Below are 17,466 nucleotides of genomic sequence, written 5' to 3' on the forward strand. Positions count from 1 at the left end.
ACATTTTTTAAAGAAAAAAAGGCACTGGTTATTTATAACCCTACAATAACATTCCTGTAGGAAACTATGAAAAATTATTTGTTTTCTTTATTTCATATTTCTTACTGTTGTTTTAACTTCAGGACAGTTGAAATTTTAAAAATATATGTATAGCCCAACCCAAAAGTTTCAATTTCTATGCAGTATAAGAGAAAGTAGCAGTTCCTTTTCTCGTTCTCCTGCTAATCAGTTTCACTGGATGAGCCCACCTGAATTAACAGTGTTACCAGAGGGGAGGAAAAGAACACCTTTCTACCTACCCCATGCAGTTTTTTAAAAACTAGCATGCCTCTCTTTCATTTAATAATGAAGTGGTGCTTCCAGGCAAGAATTGATTGTGGGCTCAGCGTGGTTCATTCCATCCTCATCTGAACACCATCCTGGTGGTTATTGTTTTCCTATTCTCATGTTAAGTGCAGAGGGGATACAGGACAGTGTTTTGTAGTGGGCATTGCAGAAAACTCACATGAGCACCAGTGAATGAACTTCCATACGTGGCAGGGAAGCACCCAAATCTCCGTTCTTACAGCCTCTCCTGCTTTTCCAGTTCAATAGCATCCTTTTTTTTGGGGGGGGGGAATAACTGTTTGCTCACGGCACAAAGAAGCTGGGAACAACTTGGTCCTTTGCCTCAAAATCAGCATTTTTATTGAAAAAGGCTAATTGCATTGCTGTATACAATCACACCAGGTAGTGTGCTACTTCAAGGAAATTGGTACAAAATATACCTCATGTACAGTCACCAACATGGACCACACACTCACGTACACACACACACACACACACACCCTAGCAGCTGTGGACTCTGTTGTCACACTCCAATGAAAAGTAGGGAGAAGCAGCAGCTGTTAAGGAAAAAAGCTTCAGGAAGAAGTGTTTGTGCAGTGAGGAAGAACTGGGTGTGGGGAGGAAGTTTCTGGAAAAGGTACATGTATAAAAAGGATTTAGTGGAAGCCTAGCAGGGACGCAGTGTCACAACTCCAGGCCTGAGGCCTTTTTTGTGTGTGCACAAGGATTTTGTGGGTGAACATATCCAGGGAACCTGGTGCAGGTCTAGCAAAATGTTCTGCACTGGCTGATCCACAGAGAGAGTCCTTGACAATGGCTGGCAACAAAGGCCACAGATCCCCATCCTCCCAGCCGGCAGCAAAAGGGGATGGAGACAAAAAGGAAGCTATTCTGTTGCTTAAAGCCACCAAGAGCGAAAACGCAAGGAAGCCACTGTTCTACAAAACGGATAGGGGAGTATCTTCCAGCGTTTGTCTAAACAAGAAGAAATAAAACCTTATTTACAGGATCAACACCAGAAGCAGATTGGACAGTAAAAGTGGGATAAAGATAAGACAGCCCACTGCTGCCTTCAAGGAGACTATCCGCTCCCTTCATAGGCAGAGCAAAGCCGATTGCCTTTCAGATAATGCTGTTCTGGTGTAGGGGGTGGGGTGGGGGTGTTTTAAAAGAATCCCCCAAACCCTGGGCTTATAAAAACAGGTCTGGCAACTGGAGAATTAACAGCCCTCTTTTCTATGAGATCCTGAGCAAGAAAGCAGATGACTTCTGAGGATTAGGTTAAGAGAAGCTCTCATAAGGCTAAGCCAAGAAGGTGCCCTTTAGCTGATGCTTGGCTCCCAACCTCTAGATGGGAGGGAGGCAGGACTCCCATCCACACCTGGATGGCACCACCTTAGATAGGCCAGCTCTAGAACCAGAAATTGCAAAGCCTGCACAGACAAAGATGTTGCAGATTACTTACACCTCATTCACTCCCATGTTTCTAGCTGTGCTCATTGTGGTTCTTTTTAGTCAAGTGTATCACCAAGGCTGCTCCAATGGAAGTCCTGAGGTGTGGAGGACTCTAGCTTAGTCACTTTTATGATTATGAGTGTGCTGTGGGTCTGTTTGCTCCCTCCAGTCCTATAACCACAGTGACACAGACAGACGCAAGCTCACACAGAGCGCAAAGGAGGCAGCAGAATTTTGGAGCTTGGAGAGGATCTGCATGGCCTCTTCATAGTGTTTAGTGAAAAGCTTGTGGCAATATTTTAGTGGTAAAGATAAAATCAGAAGACATTTTCCCTTGCCATGTGGGGGAGGGGGCAGAGGTGGGTTGGGGGACACCTGCAGATAAAATAGGCAGTGGTCAGGAACAATGTGAATTAAGAGTCCAGCAACTTTGGGGGGTGGGGAAGGCAAAGGTTCACCCTCCTTGTGCTAATGCACTTTTGACTCCACCCAAGAAACCCTGTCTGAAATGTCCTGTAAGTTTCAACAAAGGAGTATGTAGCATATTCCCCCATTCACACACTCAAAAGGTCTCACACAATTCAAAAACATAAAACTGACCACGCTAACGGATATTTAAACAGTGTTAGTAAAATGTACAAATCCAACCAGTCTATTTACACAAGCAATAAATATTGGGAGTGGGGTGGGGTGGGGTGGAACATTAGTAAATTCATTTTGAGATTCTCTTTACAAAAAAAAAAATCTGATCACATCAGACAATAGTCCACAGACCCTACTTCACTGTCAAAGGTTCTTAGTCCATTAAACACACACAAGAAAAAAACTGGAGTGGCACTTCCCAAGAGGGAGGGGGGCAGTTTCCTTGCAACCCTCTAGAGCAAATCACTTAGCCCTCCTCCCACCTCATCCTTCTCTCCACCCAAGGTCCTTATTTACAGTGTGTTTTGTACAGAAACCAACTTCCTTCAACTCCTGCCTCTGTTGGCCAGCGGAGGCGTTTTGTCATAGAAACACGCTTGCCATTTTTGATCTTTGGTGGAGGCTCTTAATGGAAAGGGGAGGGGGAAGGAGTTTGGAAAAGTTCAAAAAAGTCTTGAGTGGGTTGACCCTATTCTGGCACAGGATCCACCTTCGCTGGTGGCCTTAAATCCACACGAGGAATCCACAGGGCCCTCCATGTGGACAGGCAGCGGTGGGGGAAAGTTTCAGACTCCTGTTGAGGACAAAAAAGTGCATTTCTGGACCAATTCCAGGCAGTGAGTTCGCTTGACCAGGACAACCAAGAAGGAACTGTATCCAGGAGCATGGAAGATGAAGACAGTCGTTGTCCCACACATGGGCTCGCTCCAATCTCCTGAACTCCCAGTCCCCAGCCTCTGCTCGGGTGCATCTTAGCAGAGAATGGAGAAAGCAAAACCCCCTTAGCAGCACCACGCTGATCGGTGTAGACACCTAAGGCAGGCTACGGCTTCAGGCAGCCACGTAAGCTTGGCTTGCACCATGGAAAGGTGTTGTGTTTTTTTTAATGGAAAATAAAAATGTCCTCCTCGTTGTTGTTGTTTTTAAAAAAGACGAGATGCAGACCTGATTTAAAGGTAAGGGCCAGCTGCTGCCAACGCAGAGAGAGAGAAAGCGCGGAGAGCAACGTGCAGGAGCGGTGTTGCTGCTAAGGGATCCCGCTTCCAATTTCCAGGGTTTCGGCTGGGGCACCTTCTTGGCAAGATGGAGAAAAGGGTCAAGGCTGCCGGGCTGGGGAGATCAATCACATCATCTCTCACACACCTGCCCCCAACCCCATGGCGTTTAAGACAGACTGGTAGCCAAGAGTGGAACAGCACTGAGTTGGTGAGGGGGCAAAGCCCGTGGGTGGGGCAGGTGACCCTCTGCCCCAGGGGTTAGAAGATGCCTTTGGCAATTTTGAGGCCTTTCTGCTTCATCCGTGGCAGCGTGGAGCTCGATCCATGCTTGATCTTGACGGCCTTGGAGAAGCCTCTCTTCTTGAGCACAAAGTCGTAGTTGGCAGCAGAGTTCATGGCGTAGAAGACATTGGCGTTGTCCGGGATTTTCAGTTCTAGGGGGACAAGGGGGGGGGAGTGGGAGAGTGGGAGAGAAGAAGTCAGGTTCAAGGACTGGGCTTTTAAGGAGATGCTACGGAGAAGGGACGCGGGTGGCACTGTGGGTTAAACCACAGAGCCTAAGACTTGCTGATCAAAAGGTTGGCGGTTTGAATCCCCGTGACGGGGTGAGCACTCGTTGCTCGGTCCCTGCTCCTACCAACCTAGCAGTTTGAAAGCGTGTCAAAGTGCAAGTAGATAAATAGGTACCGCTCCAGCGGGAAGGTGAACAGCGTTTCCGTGTGCTGCTCTGGTTCGCCAGAGTCGTGCTGGCCACATGACCCGGAAGCTGTACGCCGGCTCCCTCGGCCAATAAAGCGAGATGAGCGCCGCAACCCCAGAGTCAGCCACAACTGGACCTAATGGTCAGGGGTCCTTTTACCTTTACCTTTACAGAGAGGGGAACAGCTCCAATTCCCACCAGCCCCAGCCAGCATGGCCAATGGTCAGCATGGCCAACCAGGTACCCAAATTGGAAGCCATGAGCAGGACTCTTAACTGCAGCGGCACTTTTTCTGACTTGCAATTCCCAGCAACTGGCGTTGAGAGGCACACTGCCTCTGACAGTGGAGGGAAAACATAGCCATAATCGTGGCTAAGTAACCACGGCACCTCACCTCTCTCTTCTGAGATGATCTGAATGAGCTCATAGTCCTCCGGCCGGTCCCCATCCAGATTGTGTTTGGCCATGGCTTTACGGATCACAACCGGGGTCTTGTCCTGGCTGGTTACCTGGAAAATATTAATGTAAAAACAAAAACCCACATTTAGGCAAGCACCTAATCTTGAATGCTGAAGGCCCCAGGTTCACTTGCCCATGGCACCTCCAGGAAGGGCTTGGAGGTAACCTTCCTTGAAACTCTGGAAGGCTACTGCCTGTCAGTGTTGACAGTACTGAGCAAAATCGGCCCATGGTCTGACTCGGTGTAAGGCAGCTTCCAACGTTCATCAGGAGCATCTAGAGTTCAGTGGGCAGAGGATCTGCTTTGCCTGCAGAAGGTCCCAGTTCAATCCCTGGCATCCCCCTAGTAGGGCTGAGATAGGACTCCCTGCCTGAAATCCTAGAGAGCCTCTGCTGGTCAGTGTAGGAAGTACAAAGGCAGATGAGCTGATGGTCTGACTTGGTTTAAGGCAGCTTCCTAAGGACTAGCACAGAACATTTAGTGAACAGATATCCTAGGCAGGCTCTTTACATTTGCACCCAAAAGGCTTCCTGAAAAAACCCTCCGGATTTCGAAGTGCACCCAACTACCCACCTCACAGAAAAACAAAGACCCCTCCTCATCAAAAGACCCTCACCAGAATGCTCTTGTACATGTTTCCATTCTCCACGGCCAAGCTGACCCGGATGATGCAACAGTCGTCAATTTGCTGGTTATAGAGGGGCAAGGAGAGAGAGGAGTAGCTAGAGATGCCTGAGACAGAGCGCTTGTGGGTGCGGGAGGCCGTCACTGGCGTGGAAGAGACAGAGGAGGAGGAGGCGCTGCTAGAACTCGAGCCGATTCCAGAGGTGTCCAGGGAGGAAAGCGAGGTGGATTCCCAGAACTGCGGAGGGAGGAGAGAAAGAGGGGAGAGAATTAAAGGGCTTTATTTAAGCCTCCTGCAACACAGCGGGTGTTTCCTTTTCTGCCTCCCCAGGTATTCCTTATTGAGAAAAATCACCTTTCTACTACAGGCAGTGCTCAGGGGCACCCCCTCCTGGCCAGAAGCGGAGTTGAACGTCTGGGCGTCCAGGGCGGGAAGGTAACACTAATGGGGCGGGATAAATTACATTTCAGAAACACGCGGCGGCTTGCAAGGCACAGGCCCCTCCCACCTCGAGCACAGGAGGGGGAGGGGCTCATATCAGCTCCGCCCACCCGCCCCGCCCACCGCCAACAGCCTCTGAAGCCTGCTCCCTACAGGCGTTTGCCTTGGGACAGAAGGATTTCCAGGCCTGCCCGTTCCAAAACCTGTCCCCTGCCCCCAAAGGGAAAGTAGGCCTCTCCCCCGACAACGGGGCGCACCTGCCACCTGCCACCTGCCCCCCTGGGCACAAGCGGGGCCTAGCAGGACGCTGTCTTGTACCTTCTTCTCTTGACCCTCGGGAGAGTCAGGGATGAAGCTGATGTTGATCTCCTCCACGTCGGAGCTGCTGGAGCCGGCCGACGTGACACTGACGGAGTCAGCCATGTCCCCACTGCACAGGTAGGGACCGCACTTCAGCTGGTCAAAGGACTTGGAGTGGGAGCTGCCGCTGGCACAGGAGGATTCGGTGCTGGGGGCCTGCCGGCTGGGAAGAACAAGGAAAGCAAATCAGCAGCTTTCAGGAAGGGGCCCAGGTGGCTCAAGGCAGAAGGCCCCAGGCTCACTCCCCAGTGACATCTACGCTCCCTGCCTCGAACCCTGGAGAGCTGCTGCCGGTGAGTGTAGACAGTATTGTGCGAGACAGGAACATTCTAAGCCAGGCCAGTAGTCTATTAAAATGAGGCTTCAGTTCAGAACCATGAGGACTAGGATCTTACGTTGTTTTTAAAGGAAGAGCTCTAGCATGCAGAACATTGCAAGCAGAAAATTGCATGCTCAATCACCAGCATCTCCAGATAGGCTTGGCAGAGACTGCTGCCAGTCAGTGTAGATAATATTGGCTAGAGCCATGGTGATGTAGTGGTTGGAGTGTTGGACAAGGACCCGGGAGACCAAGGTATATATTCCCCCTTCAGAAGGTCCCAGGTTCAATCCCTACAGGCCTTGGGCTTAAAATAAAACAAGGGTACTCAAGCCAGTAGGATGTTAATTAAAATTGCATTAACTAGCTTTGGGTCCCCAGATGCGGTTGGACTGCAACTCTCATCATCCATGACCAAGCTGGCTGGGGGGTGATGGGCATTGTAGTCCAACAATGCCCGACAACCCACTGTTACAAGTAACCCCTCTAAGCTAGCCCATCCCCAAAGTTGGACGAAAAATTCAACTCCAGTCTAGTTGGCTTCTGGAAGGGGCCAATGTACATTCTTGGCTTGTGCCTCATGCAGCAAAAGAGAGAGAGAGAGAGTGAGTGAGAGAGAGAGAGTGTGTGTGAAAGAGAGGAGTGTTCTGCTAGCCTCAGTATAAAGGCAGCTACTTCCTGTCTCCTCAAGTTCTTGATGACGCCTCCTCATTTCACCTGAAGGCAGCCACTGCAGCAATGGTACACTCTGGTGTGAGATGCCAGCTCCACTGGGCACCTCCTGCCCCTAAACTGTGCGGGATGGTTATTATAGGAATGTCTATGCCTGAGTTTAGATTTTTATTTTCCTCTTCCCTCCTTGTCCCTTTTTCCTTATGTGTTGTGGAGGGCTGTTTTTTGTTTTTTTAAAAGAAGATTGGAAATCTGTGGGCAGGGACTGTCTTGTTTTCATTGTATTATAAGCTGCTCCGGGAGCCATTTTGGCTGAAGAGCAGGGTATGAGTGTTCTAAATAAAGACATAAATAATAAACAATTTCTGCAGCCAGAGTGTCTCTCAAAGCTGTCCTCTAGCCCCAACTTGTTTTAAGCTGGCTCTTAAAATGAGGGCTCAGAGATGCCCCTGGAGCAACACTGCACTTTGGGATTGACCCACAAGGACTTACTCGCTCCAGCGCTTGATGATCCCTGTGTTTTTCTTCGCCTTCAGGGTGTTGCTGGCTGACTCCGACAGGGGCTCAATCTCACAGGAGAGGCCGTAGCTGGAAGGAATGGAGAGAAAGGACACTGGTTGGTGTTTGCATCAACTTTGAGCCTCTTGCCTCAAGAGCTGTTCTCTTCATCCTCCTGCAGGATGGGGGAGACTTCAGGCCCAGGGGTTCCAAAGTGGCCTCCCAGGCTTCTCTGTCCGACCCTCCAGACTCTCTTCCTGGGCTCTGCCCTCCCGTTCACAGGCCACATCCTTTCACCAGCCCTGCTCTTGGAAAGGGGGCAATGCCTCTTGCCTGCCTACAGGGAGAGATGTGGGGGTAGGCATAGCCTACAGTGTAAAAGGTGAGAGTGATACCTGTTGCTCCACTCACTTTCACCTCTAGCCTTGCCCACCACTGACCTGCTATCCCTGGGAGGTTGATAATGATCATGCACAACACTTGACTGGAAAAGGTTCCTCACCCCTACCCTAAAGGTAAAGGGTAAAGGGACCCCTGACCATTAGGTCCAGTCGTGAATTGACTCTGGGGTTGCGGCGCTCATCTCGCTTTATTGGCCGAGGGAGCCGGCGTACAGCTTTCGGGTCATGTGGCCAGCATGACTAAACCGCTTCTGGCAAACCAGAGCAGCGCACGGAAATGCCATTTACCTTCCCGCCGGAGTGGTACCTATTTATCTACTTGCACTTTGACGTGCTTCGAACTGCTAGGTTGGCAGGGTCAGGGACTGAGCAACGGGAGCTCAGCCCGTCGTGGGGATTCAAACCGCCGACCTTCGACCCGCCAACCTTCTTAAAACTGAGCCCTCAGCTGTGCATGAAATTTACCACCTCATTCACAGGTGGGTTAATTGGAGTGTAGAAGGAATGGATTTTACTGAATATTATTTGGGTAGGATTGAAACTCTCAAATGGGTTGGATGGGGGAGCCTGAGGGGAAAAGTCATATGATGACTCCAAAATTTCTTAGAAATTTCATGGCATAGTGCCCATGGGGGATGTATGGTCTTAAGCACATCTTTACGTCCATTGTGCTAACTATGTTTTTGTGTGTATGGCGTCGATACGTAATCCTTTTTTTAAAAAAAGGACAAGTTTCTGGTCCTCAAGAGGAACAGCGATGAAGATGTAAATGGAGCCTCCTATTGAAAGCACCCCAACTAAGCAGGATGTAAGAAGAGACTGGTGCTGGATCAGGCCAAACAGTGGCCTCAATGTGAAGCCCCAGTACAGGAACTGAGCACAACGGCCACTCTCCCCACTTGTGATTTGTGGTAACTGGTATTACCTCTGACAGTGGAGGTAGGGCACAAGAGTCCTGCTGGATCAGGGCCAATGGCCTATCTAGTCCAACATCCCATTCTCACAGTGGCCAACCAGATGCCCCAATGGGAAGCCTGCAAGCAGGACGTAAGCACAGAGCCCTCTCCTCACCTGTGATCTTTAGTGTTCAGCAAAGGTACTTGCTTGGACTGGGGAAGCCCACTGGAAGCCCACGTGATTTAATATTTGAGATGAGGGGGGAAGGAGAGGGCTCACCTCTCTGCCTCACTGAGCCGCTCGATGCTATGGAACCAGACCACAAAGCGATCTTCCTGCGTGAAGTTGTAGTTGTTGCAGGCTGACTGGAGCAGTTTGATCTGGGCGATGACTTCAAACTCCTGCAGGTGGAGAGTGGGGGTGGGGGAAAGCAGGGTTAAACTTGGCTCTCCATACACTTCCTTGCTAGCCCAGAAATATCACTGTAAGGGGTCCTACGGCACCCTTCCCTGACCTACAGCCTTCCAGAGTTTCTGGACTACAACTCCTATCAGACCTGGCTGATAAGTCACAAAGCGTATAAAAAGTATTAATGAAACAGGGCAGAGTGCTGTCGTTTAGGGTGCCTGCCAGCCACTTTCCCATCATACTCCATTCCACCCCCCAGCCAGCCATACCCTCCTCCCAGTATACTCCATTCCATCCCCCCACCCACCTCCAATTTCTGGTTCCCCAACCCCACTGAGCTATAGAGAAATTCTATGGCCATTGAGAATGCTCAGTGCTTGGAAGCCTCAGTTTGGTATGCTGGTTTTATTCTCTCCCTTGTTTACGGCTGCTGCACTTTATTGAGAATTTAAAGCCACCTATAAAACGTTTGCTACTCATCATAAAGTTGGTTAAAAACAACAACAGTTCTCACCTTCCTCCTTTTCTCAAAGTTGATCAGGCCAGCCTGAAAGAAAAGAAAAGCAGGTCGTTAAAACCCGGCGAATGCCCCACCCCCGTCCCCAGCTGCCTACCGGTTCAATTTCTGAGTATCCAAAATGTGGAAAAACTTTTAAGAATAGGTAAGTTTGCAGCAAAAATAACAGATTCAAGGATCTAATCAGAAAACTGTACTTTTCTGTAAAAAAGGATTATGAAATAAACCTGGAGATGCCAGGGATTTGAACCCAGAACCTTCTGCATGCAAAGCAGATGTCCTACCAATGAGCCACAAGTCTTTGCTGTACTCTGTTTAACAGGGCTGAGGAACCTATGGCCCTCCAAATGTTGCTGGAGTCCCATCAGGCCCAGGCAGCATTGTGTAATGGTCAGAGATGGGAAAAACCACAAGACTCATTTTTCAACGGCACTTGCATTTCAGATTTTCAACTGTACGCCCCTCATGAGCAGGGGCTGTTCTCGTTTTGGTGATGCTGTTTAGGCTTGCAGTTGAAATGGTTTCCCAATAACAAAAAAATGCATTTAGGCACCCCTTTAAAATCTGTAGGAAGCTACAAATGTCCACCAGGGGGCAGTGTGACTACAGGTAAAAATATCTGCTCATGTGAGACTCTTAGGGAGACCTTATAAGGTTCCATCATGGAAACGTTATGCAGTGGTGTGCCATTTCTTTACAGGAAAAAAATTAGCGCAACAGGGAACGTGGCAAAGGAAAGATTAGTTTGCTTGAAAGAGGGAGCGGGGGGGGGGGGAGGCTTGGTGATACTTACATCCACGTAGTCCTTCATGGCTGTGTCCAGCATCACTAAGTCAGTGAGGAAGGTGCCCAGGTAAGGGATGGTGCCTTGCATCACGCCCTGTAACAGGAGCCAAGGGGTTAAGATCAATGAGAGAGCCACCGTGTCCAGAGAGCCCCAACATGGGAGTTGGTTAAAAAATGAGAGATAAGGAAGCTTTGGCCCTCTGGACTTCAACTGCCTATGTTTCTGGGTCACTGGCAATGCTTGTAGGGGCTGATGGGAAATGTAGTTCAGCCGTGTCTGGAGGGCCAAAGCTTCCCCACCTGTAATAAAGAGGATTTCCACCACCACACATCAGGACCAAAGGTTCCACAAAATATGGAGTGCACCAAGGTCCCCCCCGGGCTTGATCTCGGAAGAGGTATTCCCTCCACTCTCACTGTAGGGGCAGCCTTCCATCTCTTGCTAGCAGAAAGGAATGCTGCAATTTAGATCAGCAGGCCTCTAGCCCTCCAGACATTGCTGGACTACAACTCCCATCATTCCTGATTATTGGCCAGTGCTAGCAGCAAGGGCTGATGGGAGTTTGAGTCCCGGAGGGCCACAGAGGTTCCTTACCCCTGGCTTAGAAGGATCAAGTGAGAAGGTAAAACGAAAAACCTATTTCTCTAACCAAGAATCTGAAATTCTGCTGATATCTCCAAATAGCACAGACTTATGAATCTGGCTTGGTATTTCTTTATTGCATTTATATCCCATCTTTCCTCCAAGGAGCTAAATAATAATAATAATAATAATAATAATAATAATAATAATAATTTATTATTTGTACCCCGCCCATCTGGCTGGGTTTCCCCAGCCACTCTGGGCGGCTTCCATAGAAACCAAAAAACACTAAAATATCATACATTAAAAACTTCCCTGGCATACATAAAGGTGGCATACATAGTTCTCTTCCTGTTCTACCCACACAACAACCCTGTGAGGTGGGTTAGGCTGGCCTGAGGCTACGCAGTGAGCTTCCAGTGAGGATTTGAATCCTGACCTCCCAAGTCCTAGCCTGGCACCCTAACCACTAAACCACACAGCCTCTCTGGTAAAAAGTCCTATAAAACCCCATATCCGACTCACCATCTCCCGCTGCTGCTGCTGCCGTTTCTGAGCCCTCTTTGGGTTAATCTCTAGGGTGGCGAACTTGGATGTCCCCTCCTGCATTGCCAAGGAAAGAGAGACAGGGAACCATTAATATGAGAGTCTGGGTGTACAGCTTTCTTTCGAGATGACTGCAGTAATCATCAATAAACAAGAGTGGCAGGAGGGCCACAGTTCAGTCCCTGGTGGCATCTCCAGGTAGCCCTGGAAAAGACTATGCCCCCCCCCCCCCGCCTGAAACCCTGGAGAACTGCTGCTAGTCAGTGTAGATGATAGTGAGCAAGATGGACTGAGCATTTGGCTCCGTATAATGAGGATCTGACTCAGTAGAAGACAGCTTCTTATTTATTTCAACCTCTTATTCAGAACCACGAGGACTACAATCTTAGTTCGTTTTTAAGGGAAGGGCCACAGCTCAGTGCTACAGCATATGCTGTGGGTGCATTAGGTTCAATCCCCAATGGTATCTCCAAGTAGGGCTAGTGTGGCCCAATGTACAGCCAAGGGCCACAGGTGGACCTCAAAACCTTTTCTGGAAACCCTTGGCAACATTTAACACACACCCCCCAAAAAAACTCCTTGCACTGCCTTCCCAAAGCTAGGTAAGCAAGGTGCTGGTTTGGAGAAGGCAGCACAAGGGCTGAGGGCATCAAATTTTGGCCTAGGTACCCCCATGTCAAAATAGTATTGCCGCCCACCCAGTATGAAAAGTTGGACAGCCCTGGTAGAAAGGTTTCCTGCTTTAACCCCTGAGGAGCTGCTGACAGTCAGCGTAGGAAATACTGAGCTTGATAGATCAACGGTCTGACTTACAACCAGTATCAGGCAGCCTCCTATATTTCCTATGCAATGGTTTTTATATGCACAGTTGTTTTTTTCATGCACGTTTAAAGTAGATTAAAGTGTTTGCAGGCTTGAAGAATCAGGCTTTCTGCAGTTAGGGAAGTGACGGGGAAATGCTTTGAAAAATGTGGCCGACTGATTAAAGGGGGTATGACTAGAGGACCCTTTAAGCTCTAAAATTCTATGATTCTGAGATGCGTAGTCGCACAGTGCAAGCAGATTAATGCTCACTTTCGTGTAAGCACACCACCATTAAATCAGAGCAAATGATCAGTAGAGGCCAGATTATGATCTACACTCTGCAGAAACTCTGTGCAAGAAAAGCCTGGATCGACTGCAGGAATCCTGGTTTAATGGAATCATGGAAGCAGGAGAGCATTTAAAAACTGACTACAAGGTGGGGTGTCACCCAGGGTCCGGGTCGCAAACCCCACCCATTGCTTAGATGGGTGAGCAGTAATTCTGGGAAAGCTTTGATTGCAGTTTGCTGATAAGAAGAGGGAATCCCTCTGGAATGACTCAATCAGTAGAGAACCAGGTGATAACTCTTAATCTGAGGATCACGGGTACGAGCTGCACATTGCGCAAAAGATTGCTGCATTGCAGGGGGTTGGACTAGAAGACTCTCGTGGTCCCTCCCAACTTTACGACTCTATGATATTCTCTTCCCTGGTACTTATCTCTCACCCTCATCATCCTCACAGGGAGTCCAGGAGGTGCCCAAGCCAAGCAGAGAAGAATCTAAAAACAGCTGTCTCTGCCCGGATTGCCGCAACAGCATTAAAGGAGGCATGACCCATTCCCTAGCAGAAGAGGGGGGTGGGAAGATCTCTCTCTGGATTTACAGTAGATCAACAAAAGGTTTCTGGTTCTCAGGTCACTTCCAGACATCCTGTTTCTTAAGCCTTCATCCTGATTTGTTCGCCCCAAGTTATTGTGAGTTTTGCTGAGCATTATGCCGGGGAGTTAAAAGCCATCCATTTTGCTGAGCATTATGCCGGGGAGTTAAAAGCCACCCATTATTTACTGAGAGTTATTCCTTGAAGCTTGCCCAAGGTCACACTCAGGTTGCTTCGTGACTGAGGGGGGAGGATTTGAACCCTGGTCTCCCAGGCCCTAGTCTGAGACACTCAGGTATCTTTGCTAATCTTTTTATACAACTGTCTTTTTATCTGATATCTTTGCTAATCTACTTCAAACAACCCAGGGATTTCTCCCAAGAAATCCTCATCTACCTTGTGACCAGTGGCGTAGGAAGGGGGGGTACGGGGGGTGCGGGCCGCCCCGGGTGTCATCACTGGGGTGCGTGTGATAAATAAATAAATAAATAAAAATTGGGCTCACGAAACTTTTTAGTTCAGTCAACAAACACAACTAAATGTGGCTGGCACTGGGCGCCACACTGCGGGGGCCGGCACTTACAGCGGGGCCTAAAGTGTGCCCAAGCCATGTGTCTCTCCTGGGAGTGACGTGGTGGCTTGGGCACCTGAGGCTCTTCGCTGCCTAAAACAGTAGTGTGGGGCTTGCGTCTGTCCACCACCTCTCCCCCAGCTGCCCTACAGCTGAGGGGGAGGCAGCGGAGAGGCTTTGTGCAGTGCGCCCTGCCCTGGCTCGCCCTGCCCCCCAGGTGCAGGGTGTGTGTGCCACCCCGGACACCCGAGCGGCTAGTTACGCCATTGCTTGTGACCTATCTCCAAGCTGGCCAGACAGAGAGGAGAAATCACACAACCACTCCACTTTCATGGAGGATAAATGGACCACAGAAGTGAGTGGTGATTTTCGGCCTACCCCATTAGAAAAACCCTTTCAGATCCTCTAAGAGACAATTTTGCTGTGTCTTTGCAGAATCCAGCTGCTTTGTATTTAATCCATTAATTAGTGGAGGAAAAAACCCCTGAGGAGTGGTTGCCAGACTAAAACATCTCCAAAGGTAAGGACATGAGTAATGGAAAGAGGGTGGGAGTCTCACTTAACAACTTCCATGGCAACGGATGTATAAAGCAAACAGCCAAATGCCAACATCACGGACACTGACCAATCAGTGCTGCACATAGGAGGATTTTAGGGTAAAGCTGTAGACAAAGAAAAGCATATTCCAAATGCCTGAATGCCTGTCACCCAATAAAATCTTCCACCTGGCTTCACCCCAAAACGGGTAACAGTTCTCATCAATCGGTCACTTCACAACATTCCTGCCCAGGGCAAATGAAATAAAGCTTTCAAGCATCAGTGGGACCAAACCGATCAAGCACATGTGTCTTGCAGATTTCTTTACTTTTTATTATTAGCAGGTACAGTGGTACCTCAGGTTAAGAACTTAATTCGTTCTGGAGGTCTGTTCTTAACCTGAGGCACCACTTTAGCTAATGGGGCCTTCCGTTGCCACCACACGATTTCTGTTCTCATCCTGAGGTAAAGTTCTTAACCCAAGGTACTATTTCTGGGTTAGCGGAGTCTGTAACCTGAAGCGTCTGTAACCAGAGGTACCACTGTATTTTAAAAGCAGGCATCTTACCTTAATGAGAAGCTCCCGACTCAAGGAATGGTTGTTCTCGTCTGAGAAGATTTCTGACAGCTCGTGGAAAGTGCGGAAGCTTTCTCTGTCAAGAGGGAACAAGGGTATCACTAAAACAACGTACGTCTGCTTTCAACAAGTCTTCTAAGCTGGAGATTTCTATCCCACTTGGTATCTATATTGGTTTCGAAAACATTTTTACATATGCCATTGCTTTAACTGTATTTTATACACGTAATGTTTTAAATCACTTTTACCTAACACAATACTGCATTGCAGCGGGTTGGTCTAGATGACCTTTGGGGTCCCTTCCAACTCCACAATTTCACAAGTCCATGATTGCTCTAGTCAATTACAGGAAGGGCCATAGCTCAGTTACAGAGCACCTGCTCTGCATGCAGAAAGTCCCAGGTTCAACCCCCAATGGCATCTCCAAGTAGGGCTGGGAAAGAACCCTAACGTGACACTCCAGAGAGCTGCTGCCAGTCAGTGTAGACAACACTGAACTAGATGGATCTATGTTCCAACTCAGTATCAGACAGCCTCCTATATTTCCCATGTCACTGTTTTTTATAGACACCACCGTATTGTGGATTTGCTTCAAGATGCTTCACAGGGAGCACTTCGATATGCATGGATTTCAGAAATCCTTACAACAGCAATCACACTGTGCAGCAAGCCAATGCTATTATCCCTTTGCTGCAGGTATGAGTTTGAAATAACAGTTGCCTTGCCTGCAACCGCCCAGTGAATGTGTAGCAGAGGCAAGATCTGAGGTGGAAGACTTGGTGGTGCTGACATCCAAGAGGGATCTGCAGTGCATGCACTTTCTTCCCCTGCACCCAAATTCTTCCTTCATACCCTACTCACCGGGAGACCTCATCCCATGTCTTCTTCAACCTGTGAACAGCGTTGCATTGCAGGGCAGAGAGAATGGCCCGGAGTGAAGAGAAGTTCTTTAGGATCCGGCATTCCTGGAGGAGCACAAGGAAAAACAGTGGGCGTTAGAAGGAGCTAGAAAGAAGAGATGCACATGCAGAGGTTAAAAAAAACCCCTTATTGTGCGTTAAGGGTTAGGCAGTTGTTTCCTGGATCCTCTGCCTTACATTTGAACTGCTATCTTACTTTCCTGGAATGGATTAAGTTCTGTGGCATATACATATACATATGTGTGTTTGTGGGGGGGGGAGAGGGAGAGAGAGAGAGAGAGATTTGCATTTAGGTGACCCAAATGTTGCAGTCAAAAGGAAATGCAAATTAAAACTCCCCGGTTACAGGTAAGCAACAAACTAAAAACTTGTTGCCTATGTTGAGTTTTGCTGCACTTAACAGCAGTGTTAGTAGCGAAGATCGTAAAAATGTAAGCAGAGCCTTCTGGATCAGGCCACTGGTCCAGCATCCTGTTCTCACACTGGCCAACTAGGTACCCTGTTGAGAAGCCTAAGAGCAGGACTTGCTTGTGATCCCCAGCAACTGGAGTTCAGAGGCATCCTCCCTCTTGGCAGTGAAAGCAGAGCACAGCCATTGAGGCTAGTAGCTGATGGTAGCCCTTCTCCTCCACGAATCTGCCTAATCCTCTTTTAAAGCCACCCAAGTTGGTGGCAGTCACTGTCTTCTGTGGTGAGGGCTAGAAACTTGATTGAAAAGAAACACCCCCCCCAAAAAAAAACCCACCCATGTTCTTGAAATGCCCCATTCCAAAACATACTTTGGATTGAGTCCCATCGCAAACCACAATACTATTTATTTATTTTTTTGGAGGGGTCTACAGCCAAGCAACCTACCCGAGCTACTTGAATCCAGTGGTCCACCACCTTGGCTCTTTGCTGTGGCTTCAGGGCCCGATCCCCAAGGCAAGTTGAAATGATGCAGTTGGTGACACGGTTAAACTGGGAGACGGTCGCCCGGATGGTGGGGGCCAAGTGCTCCTTGCCTTTCTTGTCCCGCTGGGACCAGATGCAGCCAAGGCAGTGATAGGGAACCACCTTTTTGAAAAGCTCCTGCAACAGAGAGGCATTAAGACAAGGATCAGGAAAAGCAAGGATGGTGGCTTGAAGAGGGCAAGTTGTCATTCATTTACAGTGGAGGCTCGGGTTGCGAACGTGATCCGTGCAGGAGGCATGTTCGCAACCTGCAGCGCCACGTCTGCGCATGTGTGGGTTGCGATTTGGCGCTTCTGTGCATGCACAAAGCGTGATTTAGTGGGTCTGTGCACGCGTCGAAACCCGGCAGTAAGCAGTTCCAGTACTTCCAGGTTCGGCACGGTGTGCAACCAGAAAACGCACAACCTGAAGCGTCTGTAACCTGAAGTATGACTGTATTTAGAAATTTAATGCCCTTTCCAAGGGTTTTGGAGGAGGAGGAACATAAGCACATCAGAACATCCTGCTGGATGCATCTTGTCTAGCATCTTTTTTGCACAGCGACTAGCCAGATGTCCACAAGGGTGACCTGAGCACAACAGCATTCTCCC

The 17,466-nt window shown here is 48.8% G+C and overlaps 1 protein-coding gene across 7 annotated transcripts in view; it reads right to left on the reverse strand.

Annotated features, from left to right (window-relative positions):
* Positions 1-661: 661 nt before the first annotated feature.
* RALGDS (ral guanine nucleotide dissociation stimulator) overlaps positions 662-17,466 on the reverse strand; it is a 92,615-nt gene continuing 75,810 nt past the window's right edge. For 4 of the 7 annotated variants that reach the window (XM_083485539.1, XM_083485536.1, XM_083485538.1 and 1 more), the window contains exons 7-19: positions 16,778-16,993; positions 15,864-15,967; positions 14,994-15,078; positions 11,615-11,692; positions 10,514-10,600; positions 9,718-9,750; positions 9,075-9,196; positions 7,492-7,587; positions 5,967-6,171; positions 5,562-5,648; positions 5,199-5,444; positions 4,517-4,631; positions 662-3,856 (exon numbers count right to left, since the gene is read on the reverse strand). In XM_083485539.1, the coding sequence (XP_083341665.1) occupies positions 3,681-3,856; positions 4,517-4,631; positions 5,199-5,444; positions 5,562-5,648; positions 5,967-6,171; positions 7,492-7,587; positions 9,075-9,196; positions 9,718-9,750; positions 10,514-10,600; positions 11,615-11,692; positions 14,994-15,078; positions 15,864-15,967; positions 16,778-16,993 (1,650 nt within the window). In that variant the 3' untranslated portion in view covers positions 662-3,680. The remainder of the gene's footprint in view (positions 3,857-4,516; positions 4,632-5,198; positions 5,445-5,561; positions 5,649-5,966; positions 6,172-7,491; positions 7,588-9,074; positions 9,197-9,717; positions 9,751-10,513; positions 10,601-11,614; positions 11,693-14,993; positions 15,079-15,863; positions 15,968-16,777; positions 16,994-17,466) is intronic. The other 3 variants (XM_083485541.1, XM_083485540.1, XM_083485537.1) reach the window with 1 other exon arrangement.

Source organism: Podarcis liolepis (assembly GCF_965112155.1).
Source record: "Podarcis liolepis genome assembly, chromosome: Z".
NCBI classification, from domain to species: domain Eukaryota; kingdom Metazoa; phylum Chordata; class Lepidosauria; order Squamata; family Lacertidae; genus Podarcis; species Podarcis liolepis.